This window comes from Tamandua tetradactyla, chromosome 24, assembly GCF_023851605.1.
Source record: "Tamandua tetradactyla isolate mTamTet1 chromosome 24, mTamTet1.pri, whole genome shotgun sequence".
NCBI lineage: Eukaryota > Metazoa > Chordata > Mammalia > Pilosa > Myrmecophagidae > Tamandua > Tamandua tetradactyla.
This window is the reverse complement of record NC_135350.1, coordinates 9,670,890-9,690,495: the sequence shown is the minus strand read 5'-3', so window position 1 is coordinate 9,690,495 and position 19,606 is coordinate 9,670,890. Positions and strand designations below refer to the sequence as shown.

At 36.6% G+C, this 19,606-nt stretch overlaps 1 protein-coding gene across 12 annotated transcripts in view; it reads right to left on the bottom strand.

Annotated features, from left to right (window-relative positions):
- The window catches only part of ZGRF1 (zinc finger GRF-type containing 1), a 250,677-nt gene that overhangs the window by 205,477 nt on the left and 25,594 nt on the right, over positions 1-19,606 (bottom strand). For 11 of the 12 annotated variants that reach the window (XM_077142504.1, XM_077142512.1, XM_077142513.1 and 8 more), the window contains 3 exons: positions 14,261-14,320; positions 12,700-12,885; positions 8,683-10,906 (listed from right to left, as the gene is read on the bottom strand). In XM_077142504.1, coding sequence (XP_076998619.1) covers positions 8,683-10,906; positions 12,700-12,885; positions 14,261-14,320 — 2,470 coding nt within the window. The remainder of the gene's footprint in view (positions 1-8,682; positions 10,907-12,699; positions 12,886-14,260; positions 14,321-19,606) is intronic. The other variant, XM_077142510.1, reaches the window with a different exon arrangement.

Sequence of the window (19,606 nt, the reverse complement as noted above, 5' to 3'; positions counted from 1 at the left end):
AGCGGCAGGCCTTTTCAGGCTGCAGCTGCCCCAGGCATAGGCAGAAGAGAGCTCTTTTGGGGGCTTTTCTGGATCCTGTGCCTTCCCCAGGGGAGGGGTGAAGCCCAACTCAGGTGGAATCCCTCCATCAAGGAATTCAGACACCAGGGCTTGGTAATTTGAAGCCATTAAAACCAGCCTACAACCTCTCCTCTGTCTCCACCACACCCCCAGCAGGGAGAGTTTGCCAAAGTTAAAGGTATCACATCATCTTATGCTGGCGGGACCTGCAGTCAGACAAGCACCACACACAGGGCAGGATAAGAAAAACAAAGTCCAGAGACTTCACAGGAAAGCCTTTCAACCTGCTGGGTCTCACCCTCAGGGAAAACCGACGCAGGTGACTCTTTCCTCCTGATAGGCCAGTTTGGTCTGGGAAAATCTGGCTGGGGTCTATAATATCTAAGTAGACCCTCCTAAGTGTGTGTGTGGGGGGGGGGGGGAGGCACCACACAAGCAGGGCAAGAAACAAGAAAACAAGAACTGAAAAATGCTCTTCTGTTAAACAAAACTTAAGCTAAAGGTCCAGATAAAGCTGAACAGAATGTCAAAGAACAGATAGACAACAAATTCATCCAGCAAGAAAACCCTAGATAAAAGAAGTGAAAGCAATCTCCTGAATAAACTAATTAAGTTAATTAAATGCCTAGATGCCAGCAAAAAATAACAAATCACACTAGGAAAATTGAAGATATGGCCCAGTCAAAGGAACAAATCAACAATTCAAATGACATACAGGAGCTGAAACAATTAATTCGGAATGTACGAACAGACATGGAAAACCTCATCAAAAACCAAATCAATGAATTGAGGGAGGATACAAAGAAGGCAAGGAAAGAACAAAAAGAAGAAACTGAACGTCTGAAAAAACAAATCACAGAACTTATGGGAATGAAAGACAGCAGAAGAGACGGAAAAAACAATGGAAAACCACAATGGTAGATTTCGAGAGAAAGAACATAGGATTTCAAAACTGGAGAACAGAACATCTGAAATCCAACAAAAAACAGAAACTATAGGGAAAAAAAATGGAAAAATATGAGCAGGGACTCAGGGAACTGAAAGACAATATGAAGCGCACAAATATACGTGTTGTGGGTGTCCCAGAAGGAGAAGAGAAGGGAAGGGAAAAGGAGGAGAAAAACTAATGGAAGAAATTATCACTGAAAATTTCCCAACTCTTATGAAAGACTTAAAATTACAGATCCAAGAAGTGCAGCGTACCCCAAAGAGAACAGACCCAAATAGACATACTCCAAGACATTTAATAATCAGAATGTCAGAGGTCAAAGAGAGAGGATTTTGAAAGCAGCAGGAGAAAAGCAATCCATCACATACAAGGGAAGCCCAATAAGACTACGTGTAGATCTCTCAGCAGAAACCATGGAGGCGAGAAGATAGTGGGGTGATACATTTAAATTATTAAAAGAGAAAAACTGCCAACCAAGAATTCTATATCCAGCAAACTGTCCTTCAAAAATAAGGGAGAAATTAAAACATTTTCAGACCAAAAAATCACTGAGAGAATTTGTGACCAAGAGACCAGCTCTGCAAGAAATACTAAAGGGAACACTAGAGACAGATACAAAGACAGAAGACAGAGGTGTGGAGAAGAGTGTAGAAAGGAAGACTATGAGTAAAGGTAAAAAGAAGGAAAATTAGATATGACATATAAAATCCAGAAGGCAAAATAGTAGAAGAAAGTACTTACTACCCATGCAGTAATAACACTGAATGTTAATGGATTAAACTCTCCAATCAAAAGACATAGTCTGGCAGAATGGACTAAAAAACAGGACCCATATATATGCTGTCTCTACTCAAAGGACACGAGGCCAAGGACACAAATGGACATTTACACACCAATGTTTATATCAGCATTATTAACAATTACCAAGAGATGGAAACAGCCAAAATGTCCATCAACAGACAGTTGACTAAACAAACTGTGACATTTATATAAGATGGAATATTATGCAGCTGTAAGACAGAATAAAGTTATGAAGTATGTAACAACATGAATAGACCTTAAGGACATTATGCTGAGTGTGATTAGCCAGAAACAAAAGGACAAATACTGTATGGTCTCACTGATATGAACTGACATTAGTGAATAAACTTGGAATATTTCCTTGGTAACAGAGACCATCAGGAGATAGAAATAGGGTGAGATATTGGGTAACTGGAGCTGAAGGGATACAGATTGTGCAACAGGACTGAATATAAAAACTCAGAAATGGACAGCACAATACTACCTAACTGTAATGTAATTATGTTAAAACACTGAATGAAGCTGCCTGTGAGAATGATAGAGGGAGGAGGGCTGGGGACATAAATGAAATCAGAAAGAAAGATAGATGGTAAACATCGAGATGGTATAATCTAGGAATGCCTAGAATGTATAATAGTGAAATGTACAATGTACAAATTTTAAAAAATGTTTTTGCATGAGGAAGAACAAAGGAATGTCATTATTACAGGGTGCTGAAAATAGATAATTAATATTTTAAAAGGTCAGCTTATGTATGAGACTAAAGCAAAAAATGTTTGTTACAAAATTTATATTTTGACTAGAGCATTTCCTAATATAACTCATGTAGTTTGATTGAATGTCATAAGTACTTGCAATCTCAGGTAGAACATGATATTTTGTTGGTTTGTCCAGCATGATGCCCCGATGAATCCCAGAGCGATTTGATCAGTGACTGGAAAAGTATTTGCAAGCCCCCTTCGGGGAATGGTGAGAGTGGGGAGAAATTCAAATTCCCCATTGAATTCTTGATATTCTCACAAGCAGTGTGGACAACCAAAGCTATAGGCTGAGCCCCCAGTCTTGGGGTTTGTTCACATGAAACTTAACCCGACAAAGGATAGGTCAAGTCTACTTAAAATTTAGGTCTAAGTGTCACCCCCAAGAGAGCCTCTTTTGTTGCTCAGATGTGGCCTCTCTCTCTCCAGCCAGCATGACGAGCAGTCTCACCACCCTCCCCCTGTCTACGTGGGACATGACTCCCAGGGGTGTGGACCTTCCTGGCAACGTGGGCCAAAGATCTTGAAATGAACGGAGACTCAGCATCAACAGATTGAGAAAAACCCTAGAATGAGCTGAGACTTAGCATCAAGGGATTAAGAAAAACTTCTCCACCAAAAGGGGGAAGAGGGAAATGAGACAAAGTGTCAATGGCTGAGAGATTCCAAACAGAGTCAAGAGGTTATCCTGGAGGTTATTCTTATGCATTAAGTAGATATTACCTTGTTGTTCAAGATGTAGCGGAGAGGCTGGAGGGAACTGCCTGGAAATGTAGAGCTGTGGTCCAGTAGCCATGTTTCTTGATGATGTTTGAACAATGATATAGCTTTCACAATGTGAATGTGAAAACCTTGTGTCTGATGCTCCTTTTAGCTACTATATCAACAGAAGAGTAGAACATATGGAATAAAAATAAATAGGGGGAACAAATGTTAAAATAAATTTAGTTTGAAATGCTAGTGGCAAATGAAAGCGATGGGTAAGGGGTATGGTATGTATAATCTTTTTTTTCTCTGTTATCATTTTATTTTTCTGTTGTCTTTTTATTTCTTTTTCTAAATCGATGCAAATGTTCTAAGAAATTATGAATATGCAACTATGTGATGATATTAAGAATTAGTGATTGTATATGTAGAATGGAATGATATCTTAATGTTTTGTTTGTTAATTTTTTTTAATTAATAAAGTTTAAAAAAAAAGAAAGAAAGAAAGAAACAAAGTTACTGGAGAACAGCTCTACAGTTTCAGGTACTTCCTTTTAGCCAGCCAAATACACCTTAAGCTGAAAAGGGGTATCTATATAATGCATAAGAATAACCTCCAGAATAACTTCTCAACTCTATTTCAAATCTCTCAACCACTGACACTGTGTCTCATTTCTCTCTTCCCTCTTTTAGTCAAGAAGGTCTTTCCAATCCCTTGATGCCAGGTCGCAGCTCATCCTGGGATTTTATGTCCCATGTTGCTAGGGAGATTCACATCCCTGGGAGTCACACCCCATGTAGGAGGGAAGGGCAGTGGATTCCCTTGCCATGTGGACTTACAGAGAGGCTACATCTGAGCAACCAAAGAGGTTCTGTGGGTGTGACACTTAGGCCTAATTTTAAGTAGGCTTGGCCTATCCTTTGCAGGAATAAGTTTCATAGGGGCAAACCCCAAGATCGAGGGTTGGGCCTATTGATTTGGTTGTCCCCACTATTAGCGAGAATATGAGAAATTCTCCAAATGGGGAAACTGAATCTTCCCCCTTTTCTCCCCATTCCTCCAAGGGGAAACCTGCAATACTTCTTTATTCACTGTCCAAATCACTCTGGGATTTATGAGGGCATCACACTAATCTGGGAAAAAACAACAATATCTCATGCCCTATTCAAGACTTCCTGTACTTCTGGTGTTCAAATAAACTAACCATACAATTAAATTAGGAAATGCACTACCCAAATATAAATCTTGCACCAAATAAACAGCTCTCCCTTTAATTTCACAAAGAAGTTGAAATTTTAAGTTATGGTTGCCATCATCCTTTACCCAGTCTTCTTAGTCCTCTCCAGATCTGCTTCATTCCCATGTCTACTAAGTGTCTAATCACTTTTTCAACTTTTTAAACAGTTCCTATATGGGGTACTGCTGACTTTCATAGCGTCAGAGCTCTGGCTCTCAGGTGTCACATAAATACCCAAAGTTTCTGGGAAAGATCCGATGATGTACAAACACCTCAGTATCTCAGAATTTAGAATATACAATTACACCTCCTGAATATACGTGACTGCTTTAAGAGCTTATAATCTAGGATCCTTTACAGTAAGTGCTGGGCAGTTAATATAAAAGTATTGGCATGGGTTTGATTATACAAACTAATCAAGTATTCTCTACATAATGAAAAAAATATATTGGCAAAGTCAGTTGAAGACTGGAGAAAACATATGGAACTATTAAACTTCCTCACCTGGGAAATTCCTGATACTCTCTCAACCATTAGGGATTCACAAGTTAATAGGCCAAGTCCTCAACCTTGAGGTTTCTCTTATAAAAACTTATTTCTGTAACAGGGAAGCAAAGCCTACCCATAATTATGCCTAGGAGTTACTTCCAGACAACCTCTTTGGTTGCTCAGATGTAGTCTCTCTCTCTAAGCCCAACTCTGCAAGTAAACTTATTACCCCACCACCACCACCTTTGTGGGACATGACTTTCAGGGGTGTAAATCTCCCTGGCAACGTGGGACATGACTCCAAGGGACAAGCCTGGCCCTGGCATCATGGAATCAATAATGCCTTCCTGACCAAAGAGAGAAAAGAAATTTAACAAAATAGGTATTAGTTGCTAAGAGAGTTCAAATAGAGCCTTGAGTCTAGTTGGTATGTTACTCTTATGCAAGCTTCAGCTAGATGTTGCAAACTGCCCTGGTACGCCAAGCCTCAATTGGCAGCATTCCTGAAAACCCTAAAAAATAACCAGGGTTCTATCTGAGGCTCTGTAATTTCACTCACTGGGTTTATTTTTTAGAAACTTAAAACCTCCAGATTGTCCCTATGCCAGACAAGCTCTGAAATCCAGAGACACCAGTCTCTCCAAGAACATCAACTAGCTGTATTCCCCTATCCCATAATGTCATCATTCTCAACATGAAGAAGTTAGATTGGTCATTGCCCAAATATGCTAAAGAAGATTGGGAGAAGGATCAAATGAGAGGGAAGAGTTATAACAGAGAAGACAGAATTTAGCAAATGAATATGACTACTGAATCATTATGTTATTATTTCTTGTGAGTCTCTAGTATATTAGAAAGCTATAAGGAAATACCTGAAATTGTGAAACTGTAACCCATACTGTACTTAAAAAATTTGCTCTAGAACTACTTGTTTAACTGTACTTTGAAATTTATACCTTTCTGAACATGTTATATTTCATAATAAAAATGCTAAAGAAACAAACAAAAAATGCCATTCGGACACATGGCTATAGCATGGATGAACCATGAAGATGTCATGTTTAGTAAAATAAACTGACACAAAAAGAACTATATTGTATGATTTCACTTTCATGAAACAACTAAATATGCCATTTTATAGAGACAGAAAACAGATACAGGTTACCAGGGATAGGAAGTTAGGTAATGGGGAGTTAATGTTTAATGGGTACAGTTTTTGCCTGGGGTGATGGAAAAGTTTTGGTAATGGAAGAGAGTGATTGTAGCACAACATTGTTAATGTAATTAATACCACTGAATTGTATACTTAAATTTACAGGTTAAAATAGATTTTATGTTATATATATATTACCACAATAAAAATTAAAACAAAAATAAATGGAGATGATTTCTATGAACAGATACCTGAAGTGATTTCCAAGATATATTATTAAGTGATAAAGAACAAGGTACTAAAGAATATATTGAGTATGGTATCTTTTATTCTAAAAGGGGAAATAAAACCAAACTCTGAAATCTGTTCTATAACTACTTGCTAGTATTTTGAAATCTATCGCTTTTTGTATATATGTTCTCTTTCACTATTTAAAAAAAATGGTTAAAATGGAAAAAAGGGAGGGGGATGAGAATTTACATATGGAGTTGCTTATTTCTGCAAAAAGAATCACAGGTGGTATAAATTTGCTTTCTAAAGCAGGTGACTAGGAATTGGGTACAAGACATAGGGAAGGGATCTGAGTATATGTTTTACATAGGCTTGACTTTTTAATCTATATCAATGTTTAGCATAGTAAAAATATAAAAATAAATCAATAAGGACAGGGAGAAAAACTCTCTTACTGAACATAAACAATGAACTTAATTCTGTATCAAATGATAATATAATCATACTAAAGAAAAATAACCCAAGCAATTTTTTAACAATAGTACTCCAACTCTACACCTCCAGTAGCATATATTCTAAAGACAAAAAAAAACAGCAAAGGATTCATGAACTTTATGAATTTTGTAAAGGATTTTTGTCATGAGTGGTACTTGTGTTACAATTTTGAAGCTATTTGTGGTTATTGTAGGACAAAGCAATAAATAAATGGAAAACATAACAACTAAATACAACATGATAACCATACTGGATTTTGGATGGGAGTCAGAGATTTGGCATGAAGGACATTATTGGGACAATTAACGAAATTTTAATATGGACTGTTTAGAAAAAATAGTATAGTATTAATGTTAAATATGAGTAGCTATCTGCTGAAGCATTTAGTGGTTTACTATGGTGATACCTACAGTTAACTCTCTAATATCTAAGCCTATAAATTTATAAGTGCACAGTAATGAGGTCCACTTAAATAAATAAATACATTATTGGGTTCAGAACAAAGAGCTTAACATAATATTGTTCCTAAAGAAGCAGTGGTTATTTGCTAAGAGAAACACAAACTGGTTTCACAACTGTGATGAACATTAGAATTCTTATATCACTTGGTGTGTCCCCCAGAACTGTGATATATAATACAGCAAAAACTAGCCACATGTGGCGATTATGCATTTGAAATGCGGTTGATCTGAATTGTAAATTGTGGGAAGTATAAAACACACACTGAATTTCAAGACTTAGTATTTAAAACAAATGTAAAATATCCCAATAATGTAACAATTGTATGCAAATTACGTTCTGAAATGATATTTGGAATATATTGCATTAAATATATTAAAACTCATTTCAACTGTTTCTTTTACTTTTTGTTAATTTATACATGTGACATTGTAATATTTCTATGCTCTAAAATTTTCATTATATTGTCACAGTTTCAATTTAAAACACCCTCTCTATTCAAATTGAGTTTTACTTTTTAGTCACAAATTGATTTAATAAAGTATACAATTGCATTTTTTTGAGACCCCTATCAAAATCATGCTTTTTTTTTCTTTTTATTTTTTGCAGGGGCAGGCACCGGGAATGGAATCCTGGTCTCCAGAATGGTGGGTGAGAACTCTGCCTGCTAAGCCACCATGGCCTGCCCAAAATCATGTTTTTTGAATTTCACATGAAGGTCCACTTTCTGTGAGTATTTTGCTGATCTTCACTATTCATAGTTTCTTTGGCCTGATAGTTTTAAAATTTTTCTACCCAATATTTATCACTGTATAGTTCTTAAACTATTCACAGATGTTAATTGATTAAATCACACAGAAAGTAACATAACAAAGGAATTAATGTTGTGAGAAATTCTGGCTTTCAAAATGATATTTAACTATTTTAGGAAAAAAATAGTTAAAAAAAAACGCAAAACAGAACTATACAGCTACATAGACAGATAGATAGATAGACAGACAGACAGAGCCATACATAGAGACAGAACATATACAGACACACAAACACAAAAATAAATAAACATATATACACGCATATATGCCTATATGTGCTTTTATATACTTACATATGTACATAGAGTATTTCTGGAAGGATATACAAGAGACTAGCTAATTCTGAGTATACTGAGGGACTATGGTACGAGACAACTTTTCACTACACTATCCTATTAGAATTAATTTTATCATATGCATCTATTACCTATTTAAATACTATGTAAGTGCTTAATGGAGTCTCCAGAAGTAAATATCTTCTCATTCTCTGAGCTATAAAGAGAACAATCCAAAACAGACATGTCATTCTAACCTTCAGAACTGCTGTCTGGCCCATATGTCTGCTGGGTTTCTTGTTTAAAAGCAGTATTTTTCTTTTTCAATATTTCCAAGCTTTCTAAAGCTGTACTGTGCTCAGATAATGACCTTAAAACAGAAATGTTAGAAGAATTTGTAGGATCATTCTGATACTGTCTGCATTCTCTGACCATTTTCAGCTCAATATGATCATACGGTAAACTTCCAATTCTTTCCAAATCTTCAGATTCAGAAATGTGTGCTTCTGTTTCTCTCGAAATAGACTGCTTTTTTTCCGGAGAGTAAAACAAAGAATTAGCAACTTGAGTATTTGATTTATCAAGTGCAATACACTTGGAATGATCCTGATTGGTATTTAAAGGCTGGATACTGTTGTCACTGCTAGAAGTTGATGGTAAAACCTGTTCTTCATTTTTGTCCAAGTCACTTCCCAAAGTAAAAGACTGAGGCTGAGAATCTTCTGAAGATAGATTTCTGTTTTCAGGTATCTGATTAGAAGCTATGTTTAACAAATATGGAACATCTAAATTTGTTTTTGTCCCTTTGAATTTATTTGGGAGAGAAGCAAAATCATAGTAAGGTCTGACTTTTTGGATAGATTTATTAGTATATTCATTATTATCTAAATATATTACATCAGGGCACTCTAAAGATGAGTCAAAACTGCTTAATGTGTCATCTTCCTTTTCTATTTCTTTTCCAGTGTTTTCACCTTCACAAAGTCCCATACCAAAATTCGCACAAGTTTCAGCACAAAGCTTTGAAGACAGACCCTCTTTAACAGGAAATGTCTCTGTCGGTTTGCCATCCATAGACGGTAAGAGAGGCAAATGTTCACTGACAATTTCTTCACAGCTCATATCATCACATCTCTTTTGAACACATGAACTGCCATCATTAATTAAAATTTCCTTTACCAAACACACTGACTTCTGAGAAATTTCGTTGCTTTCCTGTGATTCCTCCTCAGTATCACTGGTCTCAAAATTGTTTAGATTAAAAGTTACCTCCAAAAACGGTTGTGTTACATTACTCATAGGTTCATGAATTCCATTAATAACTTCATTATCAGTACTACTTTTAGAAAACATGTCTGTATTGTCTTCAAAGATCCTAGAATTGTTACTCAGAGAAGATCCAATTTGTAGATGTTCCCACTGTGGCAGAGAAGACACTAGCTGTTTATATTCTTTTTCTGATGTTTCACATATATTTACCTCTTGAGAATTTTCTCTAATGAGAATTGGTTTTTTTATGCATACATGGTCACTTTGATTAAAAGTTTTATTATTTTCTTGAATAGCAGATTCTGATAATAAGCCATCATGTTTTGCACTAGTACAGGTAAGTGGAAGGCTGTTGCTTTCACAGAATAAAGGAATTTCAAAATTCACATCTTGATCTCGGGATTTTTTATCTACTTGCTTGTCTTCATTATACTCTTTGCCCCTTCCAGCCCATGTTTCAAAATACTGCATCTTTTTTGGTGCCAAAATGTCTTTCAAATTTAAATTTACATTTTCTCCCTGGGCCTTGAGTATCCTTTCTTTATCACTTTCACCGACGTTAGAAGAGGGTGCAGGAGAACACTGTGAGGATAAATACATGGCCCACCGGCTTTCAGTTCTCATGATGTTTTCTGATTTATGCTGGTATTGTAAGCTTCCTGTGCACTTCACCTCAGCACACTCTTCCTGTTCAATTAAGCACTCTGGTTTAACAGGAATTTTTAAACTTCTCTGTGGCTGCATCTGAGGAAAATGTTCTGTAATCTCTGACTCTGGCTCCTCACAGGTACTAGTTGGCTTGGACTTCAGAAGAGCTAATATCTGTGCTTTGCTCCTAATGTTCTGTGAAATTCCTAAGCAGTGAGATGCCAAATGATCGATTTTCATGGACTCACTGGTCAGTAAAGAGTCTGAGTGCTTACTTACAGGACAGGAAAAGTAATTTTCTGGGTTAACCTTGAAGGATGGAGTAGACACAACTGAAGATAAAGGTATGCCATTTCGCTTTCTATTCTTATAAGATACGATGTTCTCAGGGTCTACTGGCATAGTTTTTGTATCTTTCTTGCCAGTAGTAGAAAATAAAGGAGGTATGGTGTAGAATGCAGAAAGAAAAGTAGGATCAGGGTTCTTAGCCTCAAGTGATGCAGCTGATTGACGATTTTCAATGGTAACTGTTTTCTTTGACACTTGACGTGGTCCTTGAAAACCCTAAAAATAGTAAAACAACTGTTAGCTTACCGTTACCTATTCAAAAAACATGAAATTAACAGCCCCCAAAAAAGAATATGAGAATATGTGTACTTTGCCTAAGGTAAAGAAATGATTAAGATTTAAAAACTATTAAAAGTCAAAATGTAAACATTCATTTGTGTCAAGATTTTTTTAGGAATGTTTGTATGCTTATTTGTTAAGGTTTATCATAAAAATATTTTTTGAAAAAAGATTCTTTTAGGGTTTATTTCCTTTCTATCTTAAGCATACTTATGAAATACCACTTTAATGATAAAGTAAAATAGATTCAAAATTTAATGCTTCTACTGAATGTGAGAATGATAGAGGGAGGAGGCCTGGGGACACAAATGAAATCAGAAGGAAAGATAGATGATAAAGACTGAGATGGAATAATCCAGGAATGTCTAGAGTGTATAATGATAATAACTAAATGTACAAATTTTAAAATGTTTTGCATGAGGAAGAACAAAGGAATGTCAATACTGTAAGGTGTTGAAAATAGATGGTAATTCATATGTTAAAACCTTAACTTAGGTGTGAGACTAAAGCAAAAAATATTTATTTGGTAAAAAATTTATATTTTGACTAGTGCATTTCCTAATATAACTTATGTGGACAGCTTAATTGAACACCATAAGAACACGGAACCTTGAGTAGGGCATGAGATTTTGTAGGTTTGTCCAGAGTGATGCCCCAATAAATCCCAGAGTGATATGAACAGTGAATAAAAAAGTATTTGCAAAGCCCCCTTGGGGGAATGCCGAGAAAGGGCAAAAACTCAATTTCCCAAGTAGAAAATTCTTGATATTCTCACAAGCAGTGGGAACAACCAAAGCAATAGGCAGAGCCCTCAATCTGGGGGTTTGTTCATATGAAACTTAACCCCACAAAGGATAGGCTAAGCCTACTTAAAATTAGGCCTAAGAGTCACCCTCAAGAGAACCTCTTTTGTTGCTCAAATGTGGCCTCTCTCTCTATCAGCCAACACAGCAAGCAAACTCACTGCCCTCCCCCTCTCCACGAGGGACATGACTCCCAGGGATGTGGACCTTCCTGGCAACGTGGGACAGAAATTCTAGACTGAGCTGGGACTCAGCATCAAGGGATTGAGAAAACCTTCTTGACCAAAAGGGGGAAGAGTGAAATGAGACAAAATAAAGCGCAATGGCTGAGAGATTCCAAACAGAGTCGAGAGGTCATCCTGGAGGTTATTCTTATGCATTAAATAGATACCACCTTTTTAGCTAAAGTGTAATGGAGAGGCTGGAGGGAACTGCCTGAAAATGTAGAGCTGTGTTCCAGTAGCCATGTTTCTTGAACATGATTGTATAATGATATAGCTTTCACAATGTGACTGTGTGCTTGTGTCTGATGCTCCTTTTATTGACCTTATTAACAGATAAGTAAAACATATGGATTAAAAATAAACAAATAATAGGGGGAACAAATGTTAAAATAAATTTAGGAGATTGAAATGCTAGTGATCAATGAAATGGAGGGGTAAGGGGTATGGTCTGTGTGAATTTTTTTCTGTTTTCTTTTTATTTCTTTTTCTGAATTGATGCAAATGTTCTAAGAAATGATCATGATGATGAATATGCAACTATGTGATGAGACTGTGAGTTATTGATTATATAACAAGAATGGAAGGATCATACGGTAAGAATGTTTGTACATTGAATAAATAATAAATAGGGGGTTAAAAAATTTAATGTTCCTAAAAATTATTTCATATATATTGATTTATTATTTTTAACAGAGAAACTTACAGTAAACTTCCTTTTTAAACCAGCAGGCTGACATCCAAGGGACCCGCCGGAGCCTACAAACTTCCTTGAATTTAACTCTGGTGCTTCTTTAATGGTGTCCTGTTTAAAAGCTATGCTTCCAGAAACTTTAACTTCCTCAACTGTAATTAAATAGCGATCACTTTCTAAGTCATCTCCAGGTTTCACCTAAATTTTAAAGAACAAATGTCAAAACTATATACATCTAATTACATTATTATCTATTTGCTACTGTAAGCTATTGGCACTAACCAAGACATAATGGGTGTTCAGTAAATAATTATGGAATGCATAAATCAATAACTAAATGTATTATTTGTTATTATATACTTGTTAGCTTCAACACAAAAAAGGGTAATAATTCAATTTAAAAAATCACTAATTTTTCATTTAATTTTACATACTGGGGACCCACATGAGGCCCTCTGTTACATGCTAGGGAGACAAAGACGGCAAGGAAAAAATACCTTCTCTCAAGGATTTGATTTAGAATCCATATAACTAAATGCAATATTTTTTTTAATAAATGAGAGCTATTAACTATCCATTATATATGTTTATAAATGAACCTAAATTAGATACATACTTATAATTATTACAAATTAAATATTATCTATTATTTAAATTGCTTCAACAATCATATTCCCAAAAGGCATTCCAATCACATTTAATAAATAAAACATAATACTTACCAATATCTTTGACAGCAGCGTAAAAAATAAAACAACTTAATTTGATGATACATAAAATCTGCATCAGATTAATCTTTTACTAATGAAATAATTTACAAGAGGAAATAATAACAACTGCAGTTAACACCAACTGAAAATCTCCTAAGACAGTGCTTTTCCTAGACCCTATTTTGATAAATATAAAAACATCACACCCATTATTGACGTCATGTAAAACGTCATGTAAATACCTTGACCAAAACTCAACACAATGCTAATAAGACTATACAGTTTAAAACTTTTAGAATCACTGTACTTAATTGCTAGATAGTTTATATAAGTTATTTATCATCTTCAGACCAATCCAGTAACATCTGTATATAATGCAGATTTCACAGAACAGAAGTTATATACAGAGAAGTTAGATTAGCTAGGAATCATCAGAAAGTGAGAAATGAACCCAGAAATACAATATCCTTATTCTCTCTATTGAAATATGTCTTATATCCTTTCTTATCCTTTTTAGGAGACAAACCACAGGATAAATATTTGGGAAAATATGTAATGGGGATAATTTCAAAAAATATATCCTACTGTGGATATCTGTCTATCAATACCACGTAGCAGAGCTGGTCTCTGGAAATCACTCCCTGGGTCTGAATCTCAGATCAATCCCTATAACTCTATGAAAGAGCACAAGACACAATCTTTATGTACTATACTCCTAATCTATAAAAATCACAGGGTTATTATAAAGATTAAACGAAACGATATCTAAAAGTTTTTTAGCAAAGAGTCTAACAAACAATTAATTTCAATAAAAACTAGCTATATTTCAACAATAACTTAAAAATAAGATAAATACATTATACCTCACAGTGCTTAAGAAATATGCTCTCCAAACACTCTCCTTTGTCATCATATAAAATTGCCTATATTAAAACAAAATCAGTGTTAAAAAGGAACAGAACATAATATTACTTTTCTTAAACATATTCAACAGCAAATTAAAAATTGTTATATAGGAACATGTCAACATAAGACATTTACTGAAAACCCCAGAAATTCAGTGAAAAAAAAGGACAAATCTTCCCTGCTCAGAACTCTGGGGGAATGTAAAGACTAGAGAAAGATCCTACAAATAGTGAATTGAAGAAAGAGAAAACAGAAGATAGGAAACTTCCATACCTGACTGGCTGGTCCCCTTCCCCCACCCCCTCACTCTGGGAAGTGCCAAGAAGCAGCAGCAAGGATCCCTCCCACCTCTCACCAGGGACAAAGACTATAAAATCTTCCACAAGATCCCCATCTATATCTACACACAGAGACCAAAGTCCACAAGGACCCACGGTACGATGCAAGCCACTGGGGAAGGTAGAATACAAAAGCGCACCAAGGAGGAATTTCCAAAATGGAGGATTAGGAAGAAAATGGCAAAATCTACTTCTTTCCCCAAAACAGCAAGTAGCCAGGCAGAAACTGTCCAAATCAACTGTCCCCTTGGGGGACAGAAGGGGCCCTTTCAATACCCAGGTCAGTGCAAGATGACAGGACTAAGAAAACTGGGACAGAAAATGCAAATTCAGCCATGGCTCTTGGCATCCACCCTCCACCCTTGAGGGAAGCAGCAGCAGAAGGCCCAATTCTTGCCAGGGGGATAACAGGGGATGGGGGTGGCTGTGGTAGTTCTCCACCCCAAGTACAGAGGGGTTCACAGCCTAACAATGAGTTAGATATTGGCCAGAGAAGTGAGATCTGCAGTTTCAGCTATGCTCAGTCAGACACTTTCATGCACCACAATTAAACAGCGTCTAAGGATGAGTAAGTAACCAAAGAGCACCATCTCTTGGGCAGACAAGAATGCGCAGGAAGAAAAAAAAGCAGGGCTTCCCTTGATCTTGAAGATTGATTTTGTTAAGTGTATTTCTATAGTGGAGAACTTAAGCCTACCTATAGTTATGCCTAAGAATTACTTCCAAAAAGCCTCTTTCTTGCTCAGATGTGGCCTCTCTCTAAGCAAACTCTGCAAGTAAAATCATTACCACCACCACCACCCCCAGTACTAAAGGGAACACTAGAGACAGATACGAAGACAGAAGAGAGAGGTGTGGAGAAGAGTGTAGAAGGAAGACTATAAGTAAAGGTAAAAAGAAGGAAAATTAGATATCACATATAAAATCCAGAGGCAAAATAGTAGAAGAAAGTACTACCCATGCAGTAATAACACTGAATTTTAATGGATTAAACTCTCCAATCAAAGACATAGTATGGCAGAATGGATTAAAAAACAGGACCCATCCATATGCTGTCTCTACTCAAAGGACTTAAGGGCAAAGACACAAACGAACACTTCCACACCAATGTTTATAGCAGCATTATTTACAATTGCCAAGAGATGGAAACAGCCAAAATGTCCATCAACAGACAGTTGGCTAAACAAACTGTGGCATTTACATAAGATGGAATATTATGCAGCTGTAAGACAGAATAAAGTTATGAAGTATGTAACAACATGAACGGACCTTAAGGACATTATGCTGAGTGTGAGTAGCCAGAAACAAAAAGACAAATACTGTGTGGTCTCACTGATATAAACTGAATAAACTTGGAATATTTCGTTGGTAACAGAGACCATCAGGAGATAGAAATAAGGTAAGATATTGGGTAATTGGAGCTGAAGGGATACAGATTGTGCAACAGGACTGAAAACAAAAACTCAGAAATGGACAGCACAATATTACCTAACTGTAATACAATTATGTTAAAACACTGAATGAAGCTGCATTTGAGAATGATAGAGGGAGGAGGGCTGGGGCATAAACGAAATCACAAAGACAATAAAGATTGAGATGGTATAATCTAGGAATGCCTAGACTGTATAACGATAGTGACTAAATGTACAAATTTAAAAAACGTTTTTGCATGAGGAAGAACAAAAGAATGTCATTACTGCAGTGTACTGAAATTAGATGGTAATTAATAGTTCAAAATTTCAACTTATGTGTGAGACTAAAGCAAAAAATGTTTATTTGGTATAAATTTATACTTTGACTAGTGCATCTCCTAATATAACTTATGTAGACAGTTGGTTGAACACCTTAAGTACATGGAACTTTGTATAGGAGATGAGATTTTGTTGGTTTGTCCAGGTGATGCCCTGATGAATCCCAGAATGATTTGATCAGTGAATGGAAGAGTATTTGCAAAGTCCCCTTTGGGGAATGGTGAGAACGGGGGAAAACTCAACTTTCCCAAGTTGAATTCTTGATATTCTCACAAGCAGTGCAGACAACCAAAGCTATAGGCTGAGTCCCCAGTCTTGGGGTTGTTCATATGAAACTTAACCCCACAGGGGATAGGTCAAGCCTACTTAAAATTAGGCCTAAGAGTCACCCCCAAGAGAACCTCTTTTGTTGCTCAGATGTGGCCTCTCTCTCCAGCCAACACAGCAAGCAAACTTACCACCCTCCCCCTGTCTACGTGGGAGAGAAATCCCAGAATGAACTGAGATTCAGCATCAAGGAATTGAGAAAAACTCTAGAATGAGATGAGACCCAGCATCAAGAGATTGAGAAAACCTTCTCAAACAAAAGGGGGAAGAGTGAAATGAAACAAAGTGTCAATGGCTGAGAGATTCCAGAGTCAAGAGGTTATCCTGGAGTTTCTACGCATTTTGTAGATATCACCTTGTTATTCAAGATGTAATGGAGAAGCTGGAGGGAACTGCCTGAAAGTGTGGAGCTGTGTTCCAGTAGCCACGTTTCTTGATGATGACTGTATAATGATATAGCTTTCACAATGTGACTGTGTGATTGTGAAAACCTTGTGTCAGATACTCCCTTTACCTTGTCAACAGATGAGTAGAACATATGGAATAAAAATAAATAATAGGGGGAACAAATGTTAAAATAAATTTAGCTTGAAATTCTAGTGATAATGAAAGGGAGGGGTAAGGGGTATGGTATGCAAAAAATTTTTTTTCTGTTTTTGTTTTATTTTTCTGTTGTCTTTTTCTTTCTTTTTCTGAATTGATGCAAATGTTCTGGGAAATGATCATGATGATGAATATGGAACTATGTGATGATATTGTGAATTGCTGAGTGTATGTGTTGGGAATGTTTGTGTTTCTTTCTTGTAATTTTTTTTTTTAATTAATAAAAAAAATCCAAGCACACAAAAAAAATGTATAGTTCTTCAGAGGAAAGTAGCTAGCCTTCATCTGAGTTTCTCTGTCACATGGGAAGGCATATGGTGACATTTGCTAGCCTTCTCTCCTGGTTTCTTTCTAGGTTTCAACAGCTTTCCCCAGGGTAATTTCTTTCTGCATCTCCAAACATCTAGGGCAGCTCGGTCTAGACCGAGCTGCCAATTCTGAGATGAGGTATGTTGAGCTGCTGAGCTCTCTTCTGACTTCTCTCTTTTAAGCCTCCAGCTAATCAAATTAAACCTCACCCACTGTGGAAAGCATCTCTTTAGCCAACCACAAATGTAATCAGCCATAGATGAATTTCACATACTGAAACAGAACAGGGCATCATCACCTGGACAACCTGACACATGAACCTCAACTTGGCAACTATCATCAGTTCCCACATACAACGCAATAAATCTTTCCATATACAAAATATATTCATTTCATTATAATATCACAAAAGCCTTAAATTATTTCAGTAACAATATAAAGTTAAAATCAGTATAAAATCTCACAAAGTCAGCTACAGGCCTGGTCCGTTCTAAGGCAAAAATTATCTTTTGGCTCTAGACCTGGGACACTCAGAACAAGTTATCTGCTGCCAATATATAAAGGAGTGGCAGTTAAAAGACTGACAGTTCTCAATAGCACAGGAAAAATCGAAAGGAAGACAGAAATCACTGGACCCAAACAGTTCTGAAAACCTGCAGGACAAACTCCATTAGATTTCAAAGTCTGAGACTCATTTATCCTTAGGGCTTTAGAAAGTGGCAGTCCCACAGTTTCCAAGGGCCTACATAGTGGTTTTGCTCTCTCCAAACACTGGTGTGGTTGTAATCTTGGAGGGCATTTGGGGAAGCCACCTTTTTCTCAGGTCCACCCTCTCCTAGCTTCAGGAAAGCACCCAGATCTCAGCCATCTCTGGGGCACATGCTCAACGCCTCCAGAACAATGGGGCAGCAGCGAGACTCCTCCCAATCCCTGGTTTATACACTCTACCCTCTCCAAAGCTTGGGGTGGCACAACCCTTCTTGATAGAGAAGGCCCGCCCTCTGCTTCTGGGGCAAACTCACCCTCACCACATATATGAGTGGGTCCACTCTCCTAGCCTGAGGTTTCTTGGCTTCAGACCTTAGCATCCATGATTCCCTCTCTGCAAACTCCAATTTGTCCCTTTTCTGTCCCATTTTATTCAGACTGGCAATGATTCCGTTTACACCAAGGTCTCTTGAAGGCACACCAGGCCTTCTCTACCAAACTCCTCACACTTCTTCCAAAATCTTCCCCTTATTCATTAAAAAAAAAAAAATCCCAACATGTTTGGTATTTGCAAACTGCAGCAGCATCCCACTTCTTTGTACCAAAATCTGTTTTAGTTTGCTAAAGCTGTCAGAATCAAAGGAAATTTCCTCGAAAGAACTATAAATTTTAACTAAATAAAACCCCTTATTAAAAGCTGATCAATCTCTGGTGTGTTGCATTCTGACAACATGTACAGTCTCAGGGAAATGATAGACGAGATAAAGTGCACAAGCATAGGCATCACTGGTGTACTAGAAGTAGAAAAGAAGGGAAAAGGGCCAGGAAGAATATTCGAGGAGACAATGGCTTAAAATTCTACACACCTAATAAAAGACATAAATATTCAAGTCAAGATGAGTAAAAAAATATGTACAAAAATAGATAAGTAATAAAGGAGGTGTAAAGAATAAAATAAATTAGGTAAATTGAAATACTAGTGGTCAATGAGAGGGAGGGGTTAGGGATATGAGATGTATGAATTTTTTCTTTCTTCTTTTTCTTTTTTCTGCAGTAATGCAAATGTTCTAAAAGTGATCATGGTTATGAATACACAACTATGTGATGATATTGTGAACCACTGATTGTACACTATGTACGAATTGTATGTGTATGAAGAATTGTCAATAAAAATGGTTTTTACAAACAGCAAATCGAAGAAGCCCAAAATACTTCAAACAAAATAAATCTGGAAGGCCCTCTCCAAGAAACATATGAATCAGATTGT